This window comes from Jaculus jaculus, chromosome 13 (assembly GCF_020740685.1).
Source record: "Jaculus jaculus isolate mJacJac1 chromosome 13, mJacJac1.mat.Y.cur, whole genome shotgun sequence".
In the NCBI taxonomy this organism is placed as follows: domain Eukaryota; kingdom Metazoa; phylum Chordata; class Mammalia; order Rodentia; family Dipodidae; genus Jaculus; species Jaculus jaculus.
In genome coordinates this window covers 10,423,356-10,448,309 of record NC_059114.1, presented here as the reverse complement: position 1 = coordinate 10,448,309, position 24,954 = coordinate 10,423,356, and the positions used below count along the sequence as shown (strand labels likewise).

The 24,954-nt window shown below is 53.0% G+C and overlaps 3 protein-coding genes across 8 annotated transcripts in view; 2 read left to right on the top strand and 1 right to left on the bottom strand.

Annotated features, from left to right (window-relative positions):
- The first annotated feature begins 579 nt into the window (after positions 1 to 579).
- Rnf215 (ring finger protein 215) lies at positions 580 to 6,213 on the top strand. Of its 2 annotated transcripts, none has more exons than XM_045132056.1 (9): positions 580 to 954; positions 1,193 to 1,321; positions 2,073 to 2,144; positions 2,224 to 2,309; positions 2,713 to 2,869; positions 4,732 to 4,851; positions 4,924 to 5,067; positions 5,290 to 5,392; positions 5,481 to 6,213. In XM_045132056.1, the coding sequence occupies exons 1-9, from the start codon at positions 655 to 657 to the stop codon at positions 5,501 to 5,503; spliced, it is 1,134 nt and encodes a 377-aa protein (XP_044987991.1). In that variant the 5' UTR covers positions 580 to 654; the 3' UTR covers positions 5,504 to 6,213. The 2 variants fall into 2 exon arrangements, with proteins under 2 accessions (XP_044987991.1, XP_004664122.1); XM_004664065.2 differs by having other exon boundaries at positions 583 to 954; positions 1,193 to 1,336.
- Positions 4,113 to 23,719, bottom strand: Ccdc157 (coiled-coil domain containing 157). 5 transcript variants are annotated; one of them, XM_045132052.1, is made up of 12 exons: positions 23,281 to 23,714; positions 15,732 to 15,990; positions 13,635 to 13,806; positions 12,372 to 13,017; positions 11,612 to 11,689; positions 11,129 to 11,319; positions 10,210 to 10,386; positions 9,891 to 10,059; positions 9,401 to 9,540; positions 8,915 to 9,003; positions 8,632 to 8,828; positions 4,113 to 5,565 (listed from the first exon to the last, which is right to left on the bottom strand). In XM_045132052.1, the coding sequence occupies exons 2-12, from the start codon at positions 15,977 to 15,979 to the stop codon at positions 5,381 to 5,383; spliced, it is 2,292 nt and encodes a 763-aa protein (XP_044987987.1). In that variant the 5' UTR covers positions 15,980 to 15,990; positions 23,281 to 23,714; the 3' UTR covers positions 4,113 to 5,380. The 5 variants fall into 5 exon arrangements, with proteins under 5 accessions (XP_044987987.1, XP_044987989.1, XP_044987990.1 ...); XM_045132053.1 differs by lacking the exon at positions 4,113 to 5,565 and adding an exon at positions 7,587 to 8,386 and having other exon boundaries at positions 23,281 to 23,713; XM_045132054.1 differs by lacking the exon at positions 9,891 to 10,059 and having other exon boundaries at positions 5,394 to 5,565; positions 11,538 to 11,689; positions 23,281 to 23,718.
- Positions 23,533 to 24,954, top strand: part of Sf3a1 (splicing factor 3a subunit 1) — a 28,599-nt gene continuing 27,177 nt past the window's right edge. Inside the window, exon 1 of the mRNA XM_004664062.3 lies at positions 23,533 to 23,692. Within this exon, the coding sequence (XP_004664119.1) occupies positions 23,630 to 23,692 (63 nt within the window). The 5' untranslated portion in view covers positions 23,533 to 23,629. The remainder of the gene's footprint in view (positions 23,693 to 24,954) is intronic.

The following is a 24,954-nucleotide window of genomic DNA, read 5'->3' as shown; positions in this document are numbered from 1 at the left end:
CCCCTAGCCCCTGTCCAGTTTTTCCTCTAGGATCCTTGTCCCAATCTCCCCCATCTGTTTCACACGTTTGATCCTATAAAGAAATAATGGCTCGCCGATGGCCCACGCCTTTAATCCCAGCACTTGGGAGGCAGAGGCAGGAGGATTACTGCGAATTCGAGGCCATCCTGAGGCTATATAGTGAGTTCCAGGACAGCCTGGGCTAGAGTGAGATACCACCTCGAAAAACAAAAAAGAGAGAGAGAGAGAGAGAAGGAAAGAAATATTGGCTCAAGGAAGAGGGGAGTGTGACATGGACCTGTCCACACCGTGGGATATTCAGCCCAGAGGTCCCTCACTCTTGTCCTTCTGTCTCAGTCCTCCGCCCACACCGCACTAACAAACGTGAGCATCGCCACCGGGCTCCGCCCCCTTTCCCAGCTCCCCTGGGCCGCCGACAGTGGCAGGTTTCTTGGTGGCCACCAGGAGGCGCGCGCGAACCCGCCCCTTCCCAAGCTATGCCCCGCCCCGGCCGGCCTTGGCCCCGCCCCCTCGCCGTCACGCCCCGCCCCTCACGCTACCCTGCCACGCCCCGCCCAGGCGGGCCGCGGCCTCGCTCCGTCCTCTCCCTCCCTCGTCCGCCGGTGCTTCCCTCGCTAGCTCGCCGGTGTGACCATGGGTCCCGCCGCTCGCCCTGCGCTGAGGTCGCCGCCTCCTCCGCCTCCTCCTCCTCCTCCGTCGTCGCCGCCGTCGCCGCTACTGCTCCTGCTGCCCCTATTGCCGCTGTGGCTGGGCCTGGCGGGACCCGGGGCCGCGGCGGATGGCAGCGAGCCGACGGCCCGGGCGGGGCGGGGTGGAGCCCGCGCCGTGCGAGTGGACGTGAGGCTTCCTCGGCTGGACGCTCTGATCCTGGAGGGCGTCCGGATCGGCCCCGAAGCCGACCCGGGGCCTCCGCTGGGCGGCCGCCTGCTGCTGGTGAGCGCTACCTTGCTTCACTAAACCTACCTCGGACCCAGAACCCCGTCTTCATCGTTGATCAAGCCCCTACACCCCCAGACCGCCCAGTGATGCTCCCCTGGTCCCCAGCATTCAGGGCTTTCACAAAACCTGAGATCCATATGTCCTCCTCGAAACTCCTTTCCAAACCCTGATCTGTTTCTTCCACCTCCCCTTGGTGCCCCCTCCCTCTGCTCTGTGGTCCCTCGTTACGCAGATGGATGCCCTGGAAGCTGAGGAAGAAGTGCCCGCAGAAGGCTGGATTGCAGTGGCATATGTGGGCAAGGACCAGGCGGCCCAGTTCCACCAGGAAAATCAGGGCAGTGGCCGCCAGGCCTATCCCAAGGCTCTGGTCCAGCAGGTGCAAGGGGTGTATATGGAGGAGGGGGGATCGGTGGATGGAAAGGGAATTCAAAGTATCTGATTTGGCATATCGTTTAAGGCACTTGCCTGCGAAGGCTAAGGACCCGGGTTCAATTCTCCAGTACCCACGTAAACTTTACAGTGGCTGGAGACCCTGGTGTGCCCTTTTTCTCTCTCTCTACCTGCCATATATGTTTTTTGAGGTAGGATCTCACTCTAGCTCAGGCTGATCTGGAATTCACTATGTAGTCCCAGGGTGGCCTTGAACTCATGGCAATCCTGCCACCTTTGCCTCCTGAGTGCTGGGATTAAAGGTGTGCGCCACCACGCCTGGCCAAATAAAATGTTTTTAAAAGCATGTGATTGAGCCAGACGATCAGGTGGCCTATAAGAAGGCCACCAGAGAAGCCCTGGACCGGAGTGGGTCAGGAGACCCCAGCATGGAGAGTGTAGGCAGTATTGTGTGGAAGCAAGGAGATAGGAGGAGGAAAAGCAGTTGCTCAGGAAGCTGTACCAGTTCTGAGAGAGTGAGATGGGAGTCAGTGAGGACACAGCCCTGCCAGGACCAGAGAAAGCTGGATTCTTCAGAATGGAATGGAGTGGAAGTTTCTGTTCTGGCCTCACACACACTAGTTTGTCCAGAGGACATGCTTACTCCAGAACTTGGGCCACCAGTGATGAGACAGGTGTGTGGTGGCAGGTTGCACGCTACTCTCCTACTTCCTGTCCTGCAGATGCGACGGGCCCTCTTCCTGGGAGCCTCTGCTTTGCTTCTCCTCATCCTGAACCACAATGTGGTCCGAGAGGTAAACTGGGGCAGGCTGTGAGGGGGGAGCAGGTTGAGGAATGGGGACCAAGGCCTCCTGACCTCCCTGTCCCCTGCAGCTGGACATATCCCAGCTTCTGCTCAGGCCAGTGATCGTCCTCCATTATTCTTCCAATGTCACCAAGCTGTTGGAGGCACTATTGCAGTGAGTTGGGATTTGGGCTTGGAAGCCCGGGTGCTGAGGGTCCCCTGGCTCTCCTGTGGGCTCTGTAGTGTGTGTGCATGTGTGTGTGTGTGTGTGTGTGTGTGTATGTATGTGTGTATGTATGTATGTGTTTTTGTGTCTTGGGAGTCCTAAAACTATTATCCATGGTTGAAAATGGGAAGGGGATGCAAAAGGGGAGCCAGAGCCTGGAGAAAGAAGAGGACATATATACAGAGAGGACTGGCCCAACATGAGGAAACCAGATGCCTGACTGGGCAAGAACTGGAAAAACCAATAGCCGAGAAAGGCCTGTGAGCTGGAGCAGGCCTGCAACAGTGATATTCTAGGGTTTCCACCAGAGCAAGGTGGATGAATGTGGTCCCTTTTTGATTCTGCCACCCAGGAGGACTCAGGCTACAGCTGAGATCACCAGTGGAGAGTCTCTGTCGGCCAACATCGAGTGGAAGCTTACCCTATGGACCACCTGTGGCCTCTCTAAGGATGGCTACGGAGGCTGGCAGGACTTGGTGTGCCTGGGAGGCAGTCGGGCCCAGGAGCAGGTGAGTCCCAGTGGATTTGTACAGGATCCCGGAAACAAGCTCAGGTGGGACCACAGATCCACCTTATCTCCTGTATCCTGTGGTTACTCCCTGCCTTGATGGTGGGGACAGCCCTCCTCACCTCAAAGAGCTGTTCTGTTTAGTAACATGGTATCGGTGGACACTCAGCATGGCACCTGGCCAGGTGACCCAGAGTCATGCACAGCGGTTCCTGTCATGTTCTCCTGCTCAGTAGTGTTCACAGCTCTATCACCCACTTGTATTCTTTCTTTCATTTTTTTTATTTTTCGAGGTAGGGTCTCACTCTAGCCCAGACTGATCTGGAATTCACTATGTAGTCTCAGTGTGGCCTTGAACTCACAACGATCTTCCTACATCTGCCTCCCAAGTGCTGGGATTTAAGGCGTATGCCACCATGTCCAGCTCAATTTTTTTATTTTTAAATATTTTTTTAGTTAAGAGAGGTTGGGGGGTGGGTGTGCCAGGACCTTCAGCCACTGCAAACGAACTCCAGACGCATGCTTCACCTTGTATATCTAACTTACATGGGTCCTGGGGAATCAAACCTGGGTCCTTTGGCTTTGCAGGCAAGTAAGTATCTTAACCACTAAGCAATCTCTCTAGCCCCTTTTTCTTTCTTTCTTTTTTGCCTTGCATTGGGAATTACAGTGAGAGGGTGAGGTTGTCTGGTACAAAAGACAAAGGTGCCCAGCCATAGCAATGCTGCCAGCACAGATGGGAGTGGCCCGGGCAAGTGTTGTGTGGCACCTGCAAAGCAATGTCCAAAAGGTGGCTGGACAAGCATCTTAGGTAGTAGGCCTGAGGAGCACTGGGCTGTCATCCCTGACTCTAGGGTCCATGGGTCACCATCCTGCACTGGCTATTTAGTGCCTGTGGCAGTCCAGAACTTTAGCATGTTATCTGGAAGCTGTGCTGAACCACATCCTTTTTTGTTTTTTTTTCTTGAGGTAGGGTCTCACTCTGGCCTGACCTGGAATTCACTATGTAGTCTCAGGGTAGCCTTGAACTCTCCACAGTTACCTCTGCCTCCTGAGTGCTGGGATTAAAGGCATGTGCAACCAGGCCTGGCACATTTCTTTTTCAAAAGAATTTTATTATTAATTTATTTATTTGAGAGAGAGAGAGAGAGAGAGAGAGAGAGAGAGAGAGAATGGGTACACCAGGGCCTCCAGCCACTACAAGCGAACTCCAGATGCATGCGCCACTTTGTGCAGCTGGTTTACGTAGGTCCTGGGGAATCGAACCAAGGTCCTTTGGCTTTGCAGGCAAATGCCTTAACTGCTAAGCCATCTCTCCAGCCCAAGATTTCTTAGGATAAGGAAGTATATGAAAGGTTTCTTAAGATAGGGAAGGAGAAGGGACAAAGATGGAGACAGGAAGGCATGCAACAGGGTCAGGTTTGCAGGTGAGGTTCCTCGGCCTGTGGTGAAAAATGGGTGGGTGCTGTGAAAGGGTGGACGATCACAGGATGGAGGAGGGGCTGTGAGGTCTCTAGGACAGCAGAGCCACAGAGCCGGGAAAGGGACTTCAGGTGTGACCATTCAGCCTGGATGAAGGTGAGTGGAGCACAGCGGGGCCTGAGGACAGGCCAGGATGAAGGGTAGGGTGGGGCTGGGGCCGCAGGATGCTGAGGGTCAGTGTAACTGGGTCCAGGACAAGCTGCACAGTAGGTAGTGGAGGGATGGAGACTTCAGAAGGACAAGTGAGAAGCCGGTAGAGACAGAAGCCCTCAATCTCTTGTCTCATGTCTCTTGCCTGGCCCTTGGCATTCCGGAGCGTGCATGTTCCTGGAGGAAGCTTGTGGCATGGCCCAGCCCCTTGATACCTGCCTCCCTCCGCAGAAGCCCCTGCAGCAGCTATGGAATGCCATCCTGTTGGTGGCCATGCTCCTGTGCACAGGCCTCGTGGTCCAAGCCCAGCGACAGGCATCCCGGCAGAGCCAGCAGGAACCCGGAGGCCAGGTGAGAGACTGTGGAAGCCCTGGTGTCTCCAGCCTCTGGGCCTGGAAGACTATGACTGTCCTTTTCCCACAGGGGGACCTGTTCAAGCGCCAGGTGGTTCGAAGACTGGCATCCCTCAAGACCCGGCGCTGCCGGCTGAGCAGGGCAGCACAAGGTCTCCCAGACCCTGGCACTGAGACTTGTGCTGTTTGCCTGGACTACTTCTGTAACAAGCAGGTTAGTACCTGGATGAGATCAGCCATCAGCTGACCTATGATGTCCCCAATCAGATTCCAGAGAGTCCCTGGAACACTCCCAACAGGTCCTTCTCCCAGTCCCCGCCAGGGCTGCCAAGAGCAGGACAGAGGGGTAGACCTTGGGGATGCTCAGCGCCCAGCTTGTGAGGGGCGTGGGCCTCGCCCCTATATGGATCCTGAGGCCCTCTTCCCCACCCTGCAGTGGCTCCGGGTGCTGCCGTGTAAGCACGAGTTCCACAGAGACTGCGTGGACCCCTGGCTGATGCTGCAGCAGACTTGCCCGCTGTGCAAGTTCAATGTACTGGGTGAGCACCATAGGCCAGGCGGGTCCCTGGACCCATGGCTGCTGACCCCACCTGATGCGTCCCTCCTGCTCTTCCTCCCCTGCTGCAGGGAACCGCTACTCCGACGACTAACCCCAACCCCAGTGGGGACTCTTCACGGGGAATGGATCCCTCCTGGCCTGCAGCCTGGGCTCCTGGAGAGAGAGAGAGGATGGTGGGATGGAAAGGCCAGTCAGCCCTGTGGGCAGAGGAAAGACTCCACCATGCCTGTGCTGGGTAAGAGGGACTCAGTGCCTCAGGCTAAGGAGGCAGAGCCAAGACTTTGCAGCAATGAAGCAGTCTGTCTGCAATCCTGGGACGTCTGTGTCTGCCCTCTTCACAGGCAGCTCCCAGGGCTCTGAGGAAGGAGAATGTGGCCAGTACATCTCTCCCCAGTGTTCTGGGGCTACAATGGCTGAGTTTTATGCTATTTATTGGTGGGTAGGAGGAGGGAAATGCTGTGTGGTTTTGGGGCCTACTGGACTGACCATCTTTCTAGATACAGCTTGGTCAAATCAAGGCTGTGAGGTTAACTGCCCGCTGTCCTCATCTTGGGCACTGGGAGTCATGGGTCTTGCTGCCTGTCCAGCTGGGCTCCACCCCCAATCTAGCTGGAATCAGAGGCCTTAGAAATTGAGTGCTGCACTTCTTGGTTGGACTACATGTTGCTTGACCGGGATACTTGAAGCCACAGGATAAATGTGGTGCATCTTCCAAGGACATCCATTTTTTAAAACAAAAACAGTTGGGGTGGGGAAGTTTTAATAATAAAATAAACATGAAATATATTTTAAGATGTAAAATTTGTTTTAAGATTTTATTTATTTTTGTTTTATTTATTTATTTATTTTTGGTTTTCGAGGTAGGGTCTCACTCTAGCCCAGGCTGACCTGGAATTCACTATGTAGTCTCAGGGTGGCCTCGAACTCCCAGCAATCCTCCTACCTCTGCCTCCCGAGTGCTGGGATTAAAGGCATGTGCCACCATGCCTGGCTATTTTTGTATTTTTGAGGTAGGGTCTCACTTTAGTTCAGGCTGACCTGGAGTTCACTATGTAGTCTCAGGGTAGCCTAAAATCATGGCGATCCTCCTACCTCCCCAGTGCTGGGATTAAAGGTATGTGCCACCACGCCCCTCTGTTTTAAGATTTTAAAATGAGCTGGGCAAGGTAGCACATACTTACCACTGTGGAGACAGAAGCAAAAAGATCAATATTCAAGGTCAGACTGCTTTAAAAAAAATAAAGGGCTGAAGCCAGGCGTGGTGGCACACACCTTTAATCCCAGCACTGGGGAGGCAGAAGTAGGAGTGAGTTCGAGGCCACCCTGAGATAACATAGTGAATTCCAGGTCAGCCTGGGCAAGACTCTACCTCAAAAAACCAAATAAATAAATAAAGGGCTAGAGAGATGGCTTAGTGGTTAAGTCACTTGCCTGCAAAGCCAAAGGACCTTGGTTCGATTCCTCAGGACCCACGTAAGCCACATGCACAAGGTAGCACATGCATCTGGAGTTCATTATCAGTGGCTGGAGGCCCTGGCATGCCTGTTCTCCCTCTCTCTCAAATAAATAAATAAAATTAAAATAAATAAAAGCCAGGTATGATGGCACATGCCTGTATTCCCAGCCCATGGGAGGCAGGAAAATTAGGAGTTTAAGGCCAGTCTCAGCTATATAGCAAGTACAAGTTTAGGCTACATGAGTCAAAAACAAAAATTATCTTGGGTTCGACTGCTGGTGGTAGGTGGAATTCTGATGGTCCTCACGGTCCCTGCCTTACAGTCTCTAAGGGGTTTTACCCCTGTGAGTACACAGTGGGTCTTAAGAGAAGAAAAGCATCTGATTGGCACATGGGCCCATGAGAAGCAGAGCTGCCCTGGCTGGTGGAAGAAGTGTCAAAGTGCCGGGCATTTAGCGCAGGAGACATTTTCTGCTGCTGACTTGAAGATGGGGGATGAGAGCAAGGTGGCCACAAGGACTTCAGTCCTACAGCCCTACATGTTCAATTCTGTCAGTAACCAGCATGAGTTTGGAAGGGGGTTCTTTCCCAGAGCCTCTGAGTGGAGCACACCCTGGGTGGTAACTTGACTGGCATCCTAGCACCCTCAGCAGAGGGCCTGGCCATGCAAGGCCTACACTTCTGGAGTGTTTGGTGCTTTTTTTTTTTTTTTTTTTTTTTTTTTTGAGGCAATCTCCCTATATAACTAGTCTGACTTGAAACTCATGATCCTCCTGCCTCAGCTTCCTGAAGGCTGGTATGGCATTATAGGCATGTGCCAACACACTTGCAAGGATCTGGATTCCAAACCCGCAGCAATGAGAGATAAGAAAAGACACTGAGTCAGTGGAGACCTGAGAGGCTCTGCTGTGAGAGGGCCTGTCCCCTGGACTTGGGTGAGGCCTTGTACCAAGGAGCGTGTCCCAGGGCTGGGTCTTCTCCAACAGGGTGACCACCTTCCATGGAGACTAGGTGATTCGAGACAGGTCAATGGCTTCCTAAAGAAAGTGGCTGATGACATCCTGAACTGGATGGGCTCTGAGGTAAAGGTCTCAATCAAACTGTGTGTGGCTAAGGCATCCCAAGCCCTGGCCATGCCTTTGGTGGCCTCACAGGACTCTGACCTACAGGACTTGAAGGGAACTTTGATGAACTACAAGAGTCCCTAAAGGTGAGGAGTTCCTTAGTGAGAGATGCCTGTTGCCCTCAGTTCTGATGCCCCAGTCCTGGGTTCAGAGCCAAGGTAAAAGGCCGAGGCAGCACTGTTCTCAGCCTTCCCTGGAGAGCCAGAGGCAGGGTCTTGGCCTCTGATTCCTTGCTTGCCTCACATGTCCTCCCTGGCCCTTAGCCTGCACACCCCCACCCTGACCTTTCTTGGTGCTGGTCAGTAAGTCCAGGGTTACCCCTTGGTCTTTGCTGTGGGGTGAAAAGGCTGCTCTTCACCTGGCCCAGGGATGAGGAGCTTCTTTCCCACCGTTCCTGTCAGGGAGGAGGCGGGTTACTACTGGCTGATGACCTTCATGGTGGGGTCGTAGACTACCCTGCCCAATAAGGAGGGGAGGTTGTTGTAGCTGCTTAGCCATGCTGAGGCCAGGTCGCTGCGGGCCGGTGGCTGGCGTTTTATTCCATGCGGGATTTGCCAGCTAGCAGCCCTCCAGCCCCACCCGCCCTTGCTGCAGGCTACATGGGCCGCTCCTGGGACTGGTGTATACAGCCAGACTGACCCCGGCTCGGCGAGAGTCTCCTCCTGAGCCTGGCCAAGGCCCGGATGGGGTTCTGGGCACAGGTCGCTGAGACAGTCCTGTTCTCTGGGGAAGGCTTGCTGCTGGGCTGCTGGGCTGGGGATGCTTGAGGCCGGCCAGGCGGGGTCTTGCCTGCACTGCCTGTTCTGCTGCCAAGAGGGTGCTTCCTGCTCACAGGCCTGAGGGAGGACCGAGTCACAGGTGTCCTTGGGAACAAGGGGACCACACCACCCATCTGCCTTGCCTCAGGATAAGCCTCACTCACCGAGAGGATGCACTCTGGGCCTGTGCTGGGGGTGCTGCTCCCTGGATGTCCTTGTGGGGAGGGGACCAGAGCTGGTCCTGTGGGATCAGCTGCAAAGAAAGGCAAGCTCAAGGACCCAGTATTCCCCCCCACACACACTGTTCTGGGGGTGTCATAAGCAAGGACGGAGGCACAGCCCAAGCCCCTGCCCCACTGTCTTTTCCACCAAGGAGCAGGGCTTGGAAGGTCATTCAGGGTGGTCCCCACCTGCAAACCCTCAAGCAGGCAATACTGTTCCTCTGATGAGGATCTAAAGTAAGAAAATGAGGCTTTAAAGCTATCTGGAGCTGAAAGGCCCAGCCAGGGTCTTTAATAGCATCACACCACACTGAGTAAGAAAGTAACTTTGGAGAAATGTGGTCTAAAGCCACATGCCATGAGGCAGGCCCCCAGGGCAATCTAAAGACCTCAGCCAGGTAGGTGCCTCCTCCAAGCCCCCAAGCTCACCTTGAGGCCTCCCTGCTGGGCCACCTCTTGGATTTTGGTCAGCATTGACTGGAGTCGCCCATTCTCCTCCTTCAGTACCTGGATACGGATATTGTTGGCCTGCACTTGCCTCTCCATGTCGTAGGTAACATCGCCAGAGCCTGCAGAGAGATGATAATCTGTGATCCCCAGCTCACTGGGTCTGCTGCTTGTGCCTAATTGGACAGGGCCTCAGGATGGGGGAAAGGGCTGCTGGGCATTGTCCTAGGCCTTTCATCTTCTGAGGCCTTGGTCCCGTTCCTGTCACCACCCACTGTGAAGGTGATAACTGTAGTTTTAGGACTTGAGAGTTAGGTGTGTCCTAGAACGCAAAAAAAAATTGGCAATAAAGTAAAAGTAAATTTCTTCCAAGGCTACCTGTTTTGGACAGGCCAGAGAGGTATAGTAAATTGCTCGACAAGTCACCCACCAAGGCCCCAGCATGAACTCAGCAGCACCCCCAGTCCCCTACTTTCGATTTGAGCCTCTGTGGGCCTGTTGAGGTCCGGGAAGGCCACCAGCAGTCGCTCCCTCTCCCTCAGCTCGGCCACCTCCCGCTGCAGCTCTGAGACGGTCAGCCGCAGGTCTGTGCTTGCCTGTTCCAGCTCCTGCTTCTCTTGCTGCAGGCTCTGCAGCAGCTCCTGAGGTGAGGAGAGGCTCAGACCTGGCCCCAGTGGGGCTTCGGGCTCCCCTGGGGACACCATCCCATGGGGCCTGAGACGTGAAATGGGACCAGGGACACTGCAGGCTCCTCTGATGAGAGGGAAGGAGCTGCCCCTTCCCTCGCCCACCTGCTGGGCCTGGAGTTGGCACTGCCTGTGCTCTCTCTCCATTTGTAGGGTCTGCAGCTGCTGCTCCACCTGAGCCCGCTGAAGCTCAGCCTCATCCAGGCTTCCCCGCAGCTCATCGCGCTCCTGGTCCAGGCTGTCCAGCTGCTGTAGCAGGGCCCGCTGTTTGGCCTGCAGAGACTAAGTGGGAATGCACTGGTCAGGGTGGCTATGGGACCCTCAGGACCAGACCAGGCACATGGGCCTGAGGAAGCTTTGGTGTCTACGGCTCTCTGTGCCTTTCTCTTGTGCCATGTCTTCTTTAAATTTTTTAAAATACTTCTTTATTTGCTAGCAGAAGGAGAGAGAAAGGGAAGGGATGTACCAGGGCTTCTTGCCACTGCAAAGGAACTCCAGATGCATACACCACTTTGTGCCTCTGGCTTTATGTGGGTACTGGGGAATTGAACCCAGGCCATCAGGCTTTGCAAGCAATGCCTTAACTGCTAAGTTATTTCTGTATCTCCCCTGGTGCCATGTCTGTATACAGGGAAGAACATAGATGGGGAGAGGGACCATAGCATGGAGATGCACCCCAATCTGGACAAGGCAGGCCCTCCATGCTTGCAGACCCTGAACCCTTACATGGCAGTTGGCTGATGCTGTCATTGCCCCTACTTTCCATTTACACACAGTTCTCACCTGAAGAAGATTCTGGAAAACAGGCTTTTCTTCTGTCTCCAGCATATTAGCCTGAACCATGGAACTCACATTTACTGACACCCACTCAACAGAAACACTTGACTCTGCCTCACTAGCTGTGTGGCCTGTGCAAAGCTCCTTAACATGACCATGCCTCAGCTTCTCATCAGGAGTTGTGACAAGGGGGTAAGCAGACAGAGCTGCAGAGCAGGCAGCCCAGTGCCTGGACTGCACCTCTCACCTCCTGATGGCGGACCATGCTGTCAACGCGGGCCTTCTCCTTGTCCAGCTCTGTGCTGGCCCAGCGGATCTGCTGGCCAGCTCCATCCAGCCGCCCTGCCAGCACCTGCACCTGCTCCTCCAGCACCTGCACCTGCTTCTCAGCTGCTGCCCTGCGCTCTCCTTCCTCCTGCAGCTCCTGAGACTTTGCCTCTGCCGAGTGAGCAAGCAGGAGCAAAAGGGGAGGGGCAGCCTGTGTACCCTCTGACCCAGCATGACACTGAGGGAAGGTCACATCACAGCTCTAAGCCTCAGCCACAGGCAGCATGGGGTTTTGGACCCCATAAGGTGTCTGAAGCACAGATGGTGCTCTCGGCCCACTGAGACCCTGGGTTGGGTCATCACCCAGCAGTGTGGACAGTCAGACTCACCCTCCTGTGGTTCCCTTTCTCTGTCCTGACAGAAACTGAAGGTGCACACCCAGCCACACAGCAGGGCTCCTCACCCACAGCCTGCATGGACTCCTGCTGGTCCTTCAGCTGCTCCTCCAGGGTGGCCACCTTTGTCTTTAGGTCACACGTTTCTATGGCAGAAATGGAGAGACTCTTCAGAGAGTCACTTGGGCTTGCCAGTGGCCTTCAAGCCCAGTGTACCCTGCAGAGGAGAGGCATCTTTGCTGGGTGCGGCAGGCCTGGCACCCTGCTCCACTCTCCCTGACTGGCTGCCATATGCCTACACTTCTCTGGGCCTGGGTCCTCCACGGAGGCAATGGTGAGACTGGGAAATGATGATGACTCGCCCTAGTCCCCTAGATCTCTGAACAGTGAGCACTTGGGACGTCCAGTGCCAGGGGCTACACCTCTTTGCTTAACAGTTTTTGCCAAAGCAGAAGAATCTATGTTGAGTGGAGGAGCCAGAGACATGAGCTACGAGCTACCTGAAGCACCTTCAAGAATCACCAGGAGTAAGAGTGGGATAACACTCCAGCTCCCTCCCTTCCTGATGGGACAAGTCTGAGGCACACGTGTGACTGAGCTCAGCTGCCCAGTGTCTCCCGCTTGATGGTCACACCCTCCGTAGCTGCCTTCCCTTCTCAGCCGCTCGCCTGCCCATTCTCCAACCTGGGTCTCTTCTGTGAAAACTATTGGAACTCAAAATCCTATCTCATGACCTGCTTGGTTGTGGAAGGAAGGGGATGACCATGCCAAAGCTATGGCAAAGCCCTTGGGCACCAAGTCTCTCTGGCTGTGGGGTGGGGAACAGACCTGTGAGCAGCTGCTGTCTGTCACACTCCCACTGTGCCAAGTGCCGCTCAGCCTCCTCCGTCTGCCGCCGTCGCTCCCTCTGCTCCTGCAGCAGGGACTGCTCCAGCTCGCCCACCTGCTGCCTCAGTCCATCCTTCTGCCCCTCAGCCTCCTCTAGCTGGGTCCTGAGGGGCCCGACAAGCTGAGTGAGGGCCCCCACGTGCTTACTGAGGCGTGTCAGGTCTTTGCTCTGTTCTGCTGCCCAGTGGCCCATGGTAGCGGCTGGCAGGGGCCTGAGCCCCATACTGTCCTGTACCAGCTGCTGGAATTGGCCCAAGGATGAGGGCAAGTTCTGGCTCTGACATAAGCTGATGACCACCTTGCCCACCTCTCGAAGACTGCCCTGGACACTGGTGCAAGCGTCACAGGGTACCAATGCTGTTTCGATGGTCTGGGAGTGGACGCTCTTGGTGTTCTCGGATGTCCCGGCTGGGCACCTCAGGGACACTCTGACAGGGATGGTCTGCAGCCCTGGGCAGGTATGGGGCAAACCTGGTACTGGGGAGGGAGGTTTGATGAACTTGGCAGTCATACATTCAGGGCTCCTGGCAGGCTCGCCTTTGGCCATGGGCTTGGCAGTGAGAATCTCTCCTGGGTTTTGCCTTTTCTGGGGTCAGGGAAAGAAAGGGAAGGGAAGTGAGAATGGACCTGGGGGGCAACTGTTTCCCTGGGGATGCTGGTGACAGCCTTGCCCAATGCTCAGACCCTTTAATGTGGTTTTCTGATACCGACTCCAGTCAGAGACCCTTCTGCCTCTTTTCCCATGATTCAGTCTGTCAAGCCCAGGCTTCTTTCCTGCTGTCCCCTTCCCAGGTCCAGGCTTGATAGGATTACATGAGCATGGTACCACAAGGGTGACTTGATAAATTGCAACTGATTGTCACTAGGCCCTTACTTGCTCTCATGCCCCAGTAACCACTCTTTTAGTTCCCTCTCCCTCACAGCTGTCCTTTCCCACTGGGTGGCCATGAGGATTATGGGACTGCCTGCATTGAGTGTAGCTTGCTGCCCCTATTGCATAGATGAACAAACTGAGGTTCAGAGGTGGTAGGAGTTTTCCAAAGTTGCCAAGACATTGAGCACGAGGCCTGCATTCTCAGCTGTCAAGTCCGGGGTCCTTATCTGGGAGGCTCGAGGTTTGTGTTGCTCCTTTTGGGCAGCAGGGAGCTGGACAAGGAGTGTGGCAACTGCAGCTACCACAATTGGGGGCCGTGGACAACCTACCTGGGGAGCCGCCAGTTGGTAAAGCTTGCCCAGCCTCAGCAGGCTGTTCCAGAAGCGCCGCACTGTGAGCCCCACAGACATGCAGGGTCCTGGATCTCGGGCGCGGGGCATCGCCTGCTCCAAGCCAAGGTTTTCCAGGTAGCTGGAACAGCTCTGCAGCAGCAGCAGGAGCCTGTCGAGGGAGTTGCCGGGGTGAGCTCGGGCTGATGTTGGTGCCAGTGCACGTGTCACACCACTTAACTAGGGGGTTCTGGCTTGAGGGGAAAACGGTTGAGACATCAGGGATATGGAGACCCAGGTCAGCTTCAGGTTTAACCAGGGGCCACCTCCTCCAGGAAGCCCTCTTGTGGGCTTCCTGGGTGGCAGGCAGCACTTCTGTCTGGTGATTCCCCACTTGACCTAGGGGATGAGCAAGGCAGCCTGGCCCCACCCACGATGTATCCTGAGTGCTTGGTAAGTTCTCGGTGAGCAGGGCAGGCTAGGGGCACACTCATGCTCTTCTAGACCTACTCAGGCTGAGTTGCCTCTGCGACAATGGAGACTCGGGGCCGGGACAGCTAGGTTGCTGCTTACAGTTCAAAATTAGAAGCAGGTACTCATGGACAGGAACTGGGGTAATGGAAAAGGAAGTGGACATTTGCATGTCCAGAAATTATTTTAAGAGCAAGAGTAATCTGGGCATGGTGGCACATGCCTTTAATTCCAGTACTTGGGAGGCTGAGGTAGGAGGATCGCTGTGAGTGCGAGGCCAGCCTGTGAGACCCTACCTCTCAAAAAAACAATTTTTTTTTTTTTTTGGTTTGGTTTTTCGAGGTAGGGTCTCACAGTCCAGGTTGACCTATGTAGTCTCAGGGAGGCCTCAAACTCACCGCGATCCTCCTACCTCTGCCTCCTGAGTGCTGAGATTAAAGGCATGCACCACCACACCTGGCTCCAAAAAACAATTTTTAAAAGCAAAGGTACTTTGTTTATAACATATACTTGGAAGGGAAGTGATCTTATTGCAGATCTTATTATTCATGCCAAACCCCTGGGGCCCTGGGGAGGTGGCCACTTCTTCCAGGCCTGCCCCTCTGGGCCAGTGTGGACAGCAGCAATGAGGAGTGGGGATGCAACTGCAAGGTAGACACAGTATGTTCTCAGCACAGCCATCTGTCTGCTTAGACAAACAGGTGCTATGCTAGGAGATGCTGCGCTGTTTGTACCCTTAACCCTGGGGATCTAAAATGCCACACTGTTGGCTAGAGGTCATGGCCCTGACCCTAGGGTTCCTGGGCTCAGTCTCAGTGGCTTCTGGCAGGAATTACTTATACATAGAAGAGGCCCGAGCTAATTTAGCCAAAGGTGGGCAGAGGGCTGGCAGGGTGGAGATACAGCCGCAATAGCTTTTCTGGGAAGGGGTCAGTAACAGGGACTTGGTGGGTATGGGAGGCTGGACCACAGCAGCAAGGGGTACAGTGCAGTGCAGAGCCCTGGGAGAGGAGTGCTCCGTGCTTACACTGCCCAGCTCCTCAGAGGGTGCAACTGTTTTTGTATTCAGGGCTCCTCCTGGCTGCAGAGAGGTACCCTGCCTCTTCTGATCTCAGGCAGGTCATGGGAGCCTAAGTTGTGGTCCCCAGATGGTGGGAAGCCAGTGGCCATATCATTTAATGATGGCATAGAAGTGGTCGGGCTTCAGGGACTCCGCTGGCCTCTTCCCACCACAGCCAGAAGTTGGGAAAACGCATCCCACGTCCTGCGTCATGATGCACTGATGGACTACAGCGCACAAGGTGCCAGGAAGGGGTCTGAGGTGGAAATGGAGCAGGAGCTACGAAATCCCTAACCCAGAAGCTCCGAGGTGACAGTGGTCAGAGCTGTGGCACTGTGGAGACCTCAGTGACTCCCTGAGGCAGGCAGGACAGGATGGCATGGCATAGCCATGGAGCGCAGAGTAAGACCTGAGAGCACCTTGAGTGTCCTGAGCTATGGCCCCTGGCAGGTGTTCAGTCCATGGTGACTGGTGCTGCCTCTACAGTCACCACTCCTACAAGGGGCTACTGGAATGAGCAGCAGATTCCAGCATCCCAAGATGTCCAGGACTGGCCAAGGCCTCACCTGTCGATGACCAGCTCCAGCAGCACAGTGTGGGACAACTGCGTGAACTCAGGGTCACCTGGCACGTGGTCATAGTGCTCCAGCAGGGCTACCATGTCAAGGTCACAGGCCACACGGTCAGGGAACTTCCACGAGGGACAGCGCACAGGCCCAGCACGGGAAAACACGTCCACGATGGTCCCCTGCAGGTCAGTGAGGTCTCTGCGCAGGCTGTCTATGCAGGCCTGGCTGCCTAGCAGGTGTGCCATCCCCACAGCTCCTGGGGTGGGAACAGAGGTATCCTGGTCAGCCACAGCAGTGTGGGTCTTCTGGGGGAATCTTCTAAAAACCCTAGTCCACCTGGGTGCTGCACAGTGAGACATCCGTCTCTGCTCTTGAGAAGTTTACCCTCCAGTCCTGGGTGGCAAGTCCTCTTAGGACCTAGCTCTTGATCTCTTGGCCAGTCTCCCTTTAACTCCCTCTAACACTGTGCCCATTCCACTATTTTCCAAGGCCTTCCCAAGAACCCTTGTGCCCTAGGCACCTTGTTAGATGCAAACAGCAAAGTGCCTCTTCCCCTCCAACCAAAACACACATAAGTCTGCAGCATGACAGGCAGCCACTGTCATCTTCTGCTTAGACCATGGCCACAGCTTCCAGCTGACCAATACCAGCCTGCTCCAGTCTGATCAACTTAAGCTCCAGAGATTTGTACCAAATCCTATCTGACCCTGTTATGCTGCAGAGTAGCTCTGCTTACTGACCCCTTCCATGATTACTGTCTGACCAACTTAAGCTCCAGAGACCTATGCCAAACCCTATCTGGCCCTGATCTGCTGCTAACACTCCTCCCATGTGGAGACCCTGTAACCACCTCTGGCCACAGTCCTCACCTCATAGTTCTCCCAAGCACCCCATACTCCCCGCTTCAGCTACGAGCTGTGAGCAGCAGTTAGTTATGGGCCCTGCATGCTCCTTTTTGCAGTCTTGCCTCTCTGTCCCCAGTGTACTCAGGCTTCCCCATACCGTTCCCATGTCACAGCATCCCCCCTCAGGGTTCCTGGACTTCACCTCCTTCAGGGAGCTTTCCCTCAAGCCCCCAGGATTGGTTAGAACAATTCATCCCTGACCTCTTCCTGATGGAATAGTCTCTCCAGGCCACTCAGTCCCTGTGGGATCCAAGCATGACCAGCCTATGGACTAGCCCATTATGGATGCATACTGACAAATGAGTAAGTAGATGGAAAAAATAAAAGGCAATGCAAAGAAAGTTTAAACTGTACCAACATTTAGGAAAAACAAGTCCTAAAGGTCAGAGAGGAAAGCCTGAAAACTTATATTAAGACTTAGTCACTCTGGTGACAGACAGGGAGCACATTACATCCTGACACGGAGTCCTATCCTTGCCCTCATGGCCGCTAGAAAGTCATTAAACCCTTTGCCACCAGCTGTATCAGCTGTACAGAGGGGGCAATGATTCCAACCACATATGGTTGTTGTGAAGACTTGAGGAAAATTCCTCACAGGGCAAGGTACCAGGAGAAGTACAAAGCTCATCCTTATCCTGAGGCCACACCTAGCTCCTATAATTCCTAGAATCTCCCCAGAATGCTTCTGGTCCGTTTGCAAGAGCCTGTGGACATCTCAAGACAGGCATGGGGATAATCAATCACGGCCTTCCCAAGGTGGGAAAGTGAGGACAGTCCTGGCCCTTCCTGCGGCCCTGCTCCCTCCACCCCTGCGGGTGTTGGGCAGCTGGGTGGATACTGAGCCCCCTCGACTCATCTCTCCCATCTTGTCAGCACGGACCCCTGGACTTCCCAATAGCAGGAAGCACCTCCTTGTACCACTGCAGCCCCACCCTGAAGTGTAAGAGCTGCTTGGGAGTGTTCAGTTCTCAGCCGCTTCAACCCTAGGAGGGCCAGGCCCATCTGGGAACTGTCTCTTCTAAACCTCTTCTCTCTGCTTTCAGCGTCTCGGAACGTGGTACCCACTGGTTACTGCAGGCCTTGACCCACAGCGGGACACTTCCTTTCTATTTCTTATTTTTTCAAAGCAGGGTCTCACTCTAGCCCAGGCTGACCTGGAGCTCATGTCAATGCCCATACCTCAGCTTCCCAAGCGCTGGAACTAAAGGTGTGTGCCAGCACACCTGACTCTGGGCACTTTCCTTGAAGCCTTTCCTCTAAGTGCTGTCAATCCCACAACCAGACCACACTGGTCCCAGGGGTGCGCTCCACTGACCCTGCTCCTGACCTACCTCCAGACTGCTGCCATAGCCTCCCAAAGGGCTTGTTCACTTTCCTTCTGCCCAGCTCCACCTAATCCATTTGTTTTTTCTTTTTAGTTTTTCAAGGTAGGGTCTTACTCTAGCCCAGGCTGACCTGGAATTCACTATGTATCTCAGGGTGGCCTCAAACTCATGGTGATCCTCCTACCTCCGCCTCCGAAGTGCTGGGATTAAAAGCGTGTGCCACCATGTCCAGATTTTTTTAACTTTTCTTTTTTTGTTTGTTTTTCAAGGTAGAATTTTGCTCTAGCCCAGGCAGATGTGGAATTCACTCTGTTGTCTCAGGCTGTCCTTAAACACACAGAAATCCTCCTACCTCTGCCTCCCTGAGTGCTGGGATTAAAAGTGTGCACACCACCATGCCTGGCTCTCCACCTCAGCCATTTCTGCACAGCAACTTACCCCTTGCTTCCAGACTTCTCACAGCTCCTCCAGCACTAAGTTTTGGAGCACTTCCTGGTTTCATGATCCAGGACATGCCCCTGCCTACTTCCTCCAGATAAGACACCTCCCTCAGGTCTCTTCCCGAACATCTCATCCTCAGAGTGGTCCTCCCCTGGTATCTTGGGCGGTGTGAGGTCCTCTATTGCCCATTCTCAGAGCACCCTGTCCTTTTCATTCATTCTCCCCCCCCCCCCGCCACCCCGAGACAGGCTTTTGCTCTAGCCCAGGCTGACCTGGCTAGCCTTGAACTCATAGCAATCCTCCTACCATGGCCTCCTGAGTGCTGCGATTAAAGGCATGCATGCCACCATGCCTGGTGGCTGCTGCTTTTCCTTTTTTAAATTATTTTACTTATTTGCAAGGAGAGAAAGAATATGAATGCATGAGAACAGGCATGCCAGGGCCTAGTGCCACTGCAAGCCAACTCCGGACACAGGGGTCACTTTGTGCATATGGGGGGCGGGGTTTCAAGGCAGGGAGGCAGAGGTAGGGTCTTGCTCTAGCCCAGGCTGACCTGGAATTCATTCTGTAGTCTCAGGGTGGCCTTGAACTCATGGAAATCCTCCTACCTCTGCCTCCCAACTTCTGGGATTAAAGGCGTGTGCCACCACACCTGGCTAATTTTTGTTTTTCCAGGTAGGGTCTTGCCCAGACTGACCTGGAATTCATTATGTAGTCTCAGTCAAGACCACCCTGAAAAGCTTTGAAAAAAAGGGGGAGCTAGAGAGATGTAAGCACTTGCCTGCAAAGCCTAAGGACCCATGTTCTACTCTCCCGATCCCACATTAGCCAGATGCATAAAGGTGAGGCAAGCACAGGTTCGCACATGCCCACTAGGTGATGCAAGCATCTGGCGTTTGATTGCAGTGGCTGAGGCCCTGGTGCACAGCTCTCTTTGTCTCTCTCTTTCTGTGTCTAACAAAATATAAGCAAATAATAAACAATTGAAAGGAAAGGAAGGAAGCAAGCAAGCATGCACTCTGGATTTCTCTCCTGAGAAGGGCATGAAGGAAATATAACAAACGAGAAGGCTACAACCTGGGGGCGGAAGAGATGGCTCAGTGGTTAAAGGTGCTTGTTTGCAAAACCTGCTGGCCCAGGTTCAATTCCCCAGCACCCATGTAAAGCCAGATGCTAAAAAATGGCAGCAAGAGAATTTGGTGTTTTCCCTTATACAAATAAATAATAAAATATTAAAGATACCATTAAGGGCTGGCGATGTGGCTTAGCACTTAAGGCACTTGCCTACAAAGCCAACGGACTCAGGTTCAATTCCCCAGGACCCATGTAAGCCAGATACACAAAGGAGTTAATTTGCAGTGGCTGGAGGCCCTGGCATGTCCATTCCCCAACCCCCACCCCAGCCTCTTTCTCTCTCTCAAATAAATAAATAAGAATAAAAAACTTAATTTTTTTTATTAAAAAAGAAGCCCCAACCAGGGAAGGAGTATATTCAGGAAGCACTGAAAAATATTTATCCGTTCACCAGGGCTGTCTTGGATACCAACTCCCAAGAGATTCTGATTCACACAAACTGTAACAGATATGAAAGCATCAAGAGTATCCAAGGTTGGGCTGGGCATGATGGCACAAGCCTTTAATCCCAGCACTCAGGAGGCAGAGGTAAGAGGATCCCTGTAAGTAGAGGCCAACCCAAGACTACAGAATGAGTTCCAGGTCAGCCTGGGCTAAAGCAAGACCCTTACCTCAACTCTGCCCCCACCCAAGGTTGGGCTGAAGTTGTGGCTTGGTAGTAAAGGACCTGTCTAACAACATACGAGGCTCTGGGGTCAATGCTAGCAACAGAATACCTAAAGTTACCATATGCTGCTGCATCTGGAAATAGAGATTATACAGATGCATGGTTTGAGAATCACTTAGATGGGTGTCAAGTGAAGGAGCCTTTGACACAAACTTTCTCTGAATTCTTTTATTTTTTTTAGTTTTTCGAGGTAAGGTCTCACTCTAGTCCAGGCTGACCTGGAATTCACTATGTAGTCTCAGGGTGGCCTTGAACTCATGGCGATCCTCTTACCTCTGCCTCCCAAGTGCTGGGATTAAAGGCATGCACCACCACGCCTGGCTATAATTATTTTATTTAAATGTTTTATTTGGGCTGTAGAGATGGCTTAGCAGTTAAGGCGTTAGCCTGCAAAGCCAAAGGACCTGGGTTCAATTCACCAAGACCCACATAAACCAGATGCACAAGGTAGCGCATGCGTTTGGAGTTCATTTGCAGTGGTTAGAGGCCCAGGTGCACCCATTCTCTCTCTCTCTCTTTGCCTCTTTCTCTCTGACTCTCTCAAATAAATAAACAATTAAAAATATTTTATTTATCTGTGAGAGAATGAGCACACCAGAGCCTCTAGCCACTGCAAATACATGTGCCATCTTGAGCATCTGGCTTTATGTGGGTACTGAGGAATTGGGCTCCTGTCCCTAGCTTTGCAGGCAAGCACAGTAACCACTGAACAATCTCTCCAGCCCTCTCTGTAATGTTTGAATTTTGGTGACTGAAACTGAGTCAATATTGCCCTAATAGGGGCAGCAACTAATTTTGTTCATTCATTGGGGCATTGTGTGTAATATATATGCATATACATATACATATATATATATATATATATATGAATGAGATGTGTGTCTATGCATGTGTGTGGTGTGCACATATGTGTGCACATACATGTAGAGGACAAAGGTCAGCATCAAGAGTCTTCTTCAGTAACCTTCACCTTATTTTTGTTGTTGTTTTTCTTGAGGTGTGGTCTCACTTTAGCCCAGGCTGACCTAGAACTCACTCTATAGTTCCAAGTTGGCCTCAAACTCAAAGCGATCCTCCTACCTGAGTGCTGAGCCTCCTGAGTTCTGGGTTAAAGGTGTGCACCACCATGCTCAGTTTTTTTGTGTGTGTTTGTTTGTTTGTTTGTTTGTTGAGGTAGGGATCTCGTTCTAGTCCAGGCCAACCTGGAATTTACTATGTAGTCTCAGGGTGGCCTTGAACTCATGACAATCCTCCTATCTCGACCTCCCAAGTGCTGGGATTAATAACATGCACCACCATGCCTGGCTTTTTTTTTTTTTTTTTTTTTTTGAGACCTGGTCTCTCACTAAATCCACCAATTTGGCTGGACGAAGGACCCTCCTGCCTCTGCAGCACTGGGATTACAAGCACATGCTGCCAAGCTTGACTTTTTATTTTTATTTTATATTTATTAGCTTGACGTTTTTTAAAAAACATTTTAAATTTATTTGAGACAGAGAGATGGAAAGGGGGGCGGAAGACTGGGCGTGCCAGGCCCGACACATGCACCACCATATGCATCTGGCTTATGTGGGACCTGAAGAATTGAACCTGGGTCCTTAGGCTTAGCAAGCAAGCACCTTAACTGCTATGCCATCTCTCCAGCCCCCAAGCCTGACCTGGGCACTCTTCCCAGCCCCATCCCTGGGGCTTTTATGACTCCCAGAGAAGAACAGGAGCCTTTCTTGCATTCCCACTCAACATTCAAGCCATCCCAACAACTAGCACCCTACTCCACTGGGGAAGACTATACCTGCTTCCTAAGAGGTGGGCTCACTGGGATTTGGTCACCACCAAGAACACAATTTGGGAACTCTAACCCCGCCTGCATGGTAGTTGCCAGTCTGACCTGGGATTGCTATTGACTGGACCCCTTGGAACGCAGAAGTGATAGAGCGAAGACACAGTAATAACCATGAGCAGTAGTGGAGAAAACTGGGTTGAATATGGATTCTTGCTCTTATTCCTCACTTCATGGTCCTTGTCTATAAATAGCTTACAATAAAGAATGCCATTGAAGCCGGGCGTGGTGGCACACACCTTTAATCCCAACACTCGGGGGGCAGAGGTAGGAGGATCACCGAGAGTTCAAGGCCACCCTGAGACTACATGGTGAATTCCAGGTCAGCCTGAGCCAGAGTGAGACCCTACCTCGAAAAACCCAAACAAACAAAAATAAAAGCAAAGAATGCCGTTGATGCTGGAGAGAAGGCTTAGCAATTAAAGCACTTGCCTGCGAAGCCTAAAGACTCAGGTTCAGTTCCCCAGTACCCACTTAAGCCAGATGCACATGGCAGCATATGCATCTGGAGTTCATTTGCAGTAGCTCGAGGCAGCTCATTCTCTCTCTCTAATAAGTAAATTTCAAATGATGTTAGGCCAGGCATGGTGACACACGCCTTTAATCCCAGCACTTGGGAGGTCAAGGTTAAGAGGATCACAGTGAATTTGAGGCCACCCTGTGACAACAGAGTGAATTCCAGGCCAGCCTAGGCTACAGCAAGACCCTACCTCGAAAAACCAAACCAAACCAAACTAAACCAAACCAAGACTGATGTTACACATGTAGTGTTGGACAGAGGGTTTTGTTTTGGCTCGCAGCACATGTTCAGCAAATCATAGCCGTCATTACTCTACATTGATAATAACAATGATGTCCTGGGGTGGAGACTCACTCCTCTAATCCTAGCACTAGGGGAGCTGAGCTAGGAGAATTACCACGAGTTCAAGGACATCGTAGGCTACAGAGTGAGTTCCAGGTCTAACTTGGGCTACAGTGAAACCCTGCTTCAAAATAACAATAACAACAATGAAGAGACCCGTGGGGATTAAGAGTGTTGGGTGTGTAAGGCGGATCCCAGAAGAGGGCAGCTCTTTAAAATTTAGGTCCAAGACAAGCAGCAGGATCGGGGAAGAGGGGGTGGCTTGGAAGGCGGGGTCCCGGGAAGAGAACCGGCCCGTGGAGTGAGGCTGTGGCCAGGGCCGCGAGATGAGTGCGCCCGGCGTCCAGTGGGTCATGTGCAATAATGGCTCACCTGCCCCGACGTCGCAGACTCAGCTTCGGTGTCTGGCCAGTTCTTGCAACTTTCCCCCCTGGCCCCCGCCAGCGCCTGACTCTCCTCGAAACCCCTTAGCTCAGGTCCCAGACCGCTGCCATGGCAACCGCGTCTCCAGCTGCTGCCGCAGAGCCCGCCGGGAGGAGAGGGAAGCACGCCACGGCGAAAGAGGGCGGGACCGGAAGTACGTCATTCGGACCTCCGTCGCGTCTCCGTGGGCAGCCGCCATCTTGCAGACTCGTCGTAGCGTCGGTGCGGAGGGTCTCGTCGTGACGCCGTACCCTGTCGTCTACACCGAGGCGGACTGGCAGCCCTGAGCGTCGCCGTCATGCCGGCCGGACCTGTGCAGGCGGTGCCCCCGCCGCCGCCGGTCGTCACTGAGCCCAAGCAGGTACCGCGCCACCCCCGCCCCCAGCACGTAAACCTTCAGCGCGAGCCTAGGCCGGGCCCCTCCCCTCCGGCTCTGGCGCTCTGGTTCTTCTGCGGGAAAGATGCCTCCCGGGAGCGCCTGGAGGGACTACAAATCCCAGGAGGCAGCGCGGGCGCGCTGCCCTCTGGTCCTGAAGAGCCCCTTGAATATGAGCTGTTCAAAGTAGCCTGCCGGCCAGCTGTATTAACATCACCCGGGAGCTTCTCAAAAATGTGAAGCCTCCACCCAAGACTTTCTAAGTAGGAATCTGTATTTTAACAAAATCTCAAGGTGGTTTATTAAAATTTTGAGAATTTGATCCATTCCATTCATTGGTCTGTGGCAGTTGGGCCTACCCGTCCCTCAGTCTTTGCCCACCTAGTAATCCCTGACTTAACTAACCTGCACGGTATAGTTTTGTTTTAAAATTTTTAGGAATATACTTATTTATTTGAGAGAGGGAGAAAGAGAATGGGCACACCAGGGCCTCCAGCCACTGCAAATGCACTCCAAATGTATGCATCACCTTGTGCATCTGGCTTACATGGGTCCTGGAGAATCGCACCTGGGTCCTTTGGCTTCTCAGGCAAGCGCCTTAACTGCTAAGCCTTCCCTTCAGCCCCACGGTATCTTTTTGGGTGTTCATAGGATCTGTTGGGTGCTCACCCATAAACTAGATCAGGTGCTAGTTTGCAACATTACCATAATGAAAGAGGCATAACCCCTGCTTTAGGTGAACTCCCCCAGACTAATGGAAAGGTAGGCATACAAGAGCACTCAACGCTTATTTTGATCAGAATGGTAAAGTGCCAATCAGACTTTAAAAAGCTTAAGAAGCTGCCAATGCTGGGCACATGACATACATCTGAATTCACAGGACTCAGAAGGTTGAGGTAAGGGAAGTTCAAGGTCAGCCTAAGCAACCAGAGTGAAACTTTTTCTCTAAAAAAGAAAAAAGAACTCCCTTCCCAACTCTTAAACTGCTGCAAGGGGAAAGGTGTGCCTGAATAATTGCAGTCCAGTTACTCTGTGTTGCAGTCAGGTTCGCATTGCTGGCAGAAATCACTCGACCAGGAGCAGCTTTTGGGAAAACAAAAAAGGGGAGAGGGTATTTTTGCTTACAGACTCGAGGGGACACTCCACAATGGTAGGGGGAAATGATGGCATGAGCAGAGGGTGGACATCACCCCCTGGCCAACATAAGGTGGATAATAGCAACAGGAGAATGTGGCAAACATTGGCAT

Excerpts from the sequence above, each read along its gene's own strand:
- Rnf215 (XM_004664065.2), top strand. The coding sequence starts at position 655 with ATGGGTCCCGCCGCTCGCCCTGCGCTGAGGTCGCCGCCTCCTCCGCCT. Across the intron at positions 1,337-2,072 it reads CCAAGGCTCTGGTCCAGCAG|ATGCGACGGGCCCTCTTCCT; the intron begins GTGCAAGGGGTG and ends CCTGTCCTGCAG. Across the intron at positions 5,068-5,289 it reads ACTACTTCTGTAACAAGCAG|TGGCTCCGGGTGCTGCCGTG; the intron begins GTTAGTACCTGG and ends CCCACCCTGCAG.
- Ccdc157 (XM_045132052.1), bottom strand. The coding sequence starts at position 15,979 with ATGGCACACCTGCTAGGCAGCCAGGCCTGCATAGACAGCCTGCGCAGA. Across the intron at positions 13,807-15,731 it reads CTGGAGCTGGTCATCGACAG|GCTCCTGCTGCTGCTGCAGA; the intron begins GTGAGGCCTTGG and ends CTCCCTCGACAG. Across the intron at positions 5,566-8,631 it reads GAGACTCTCGCCGAGCCGGG|GAGCCCAGGCTGCAGGCCAG; the intron begins GTCAGTCTGGCT and ends CTCTCTCTCCAG.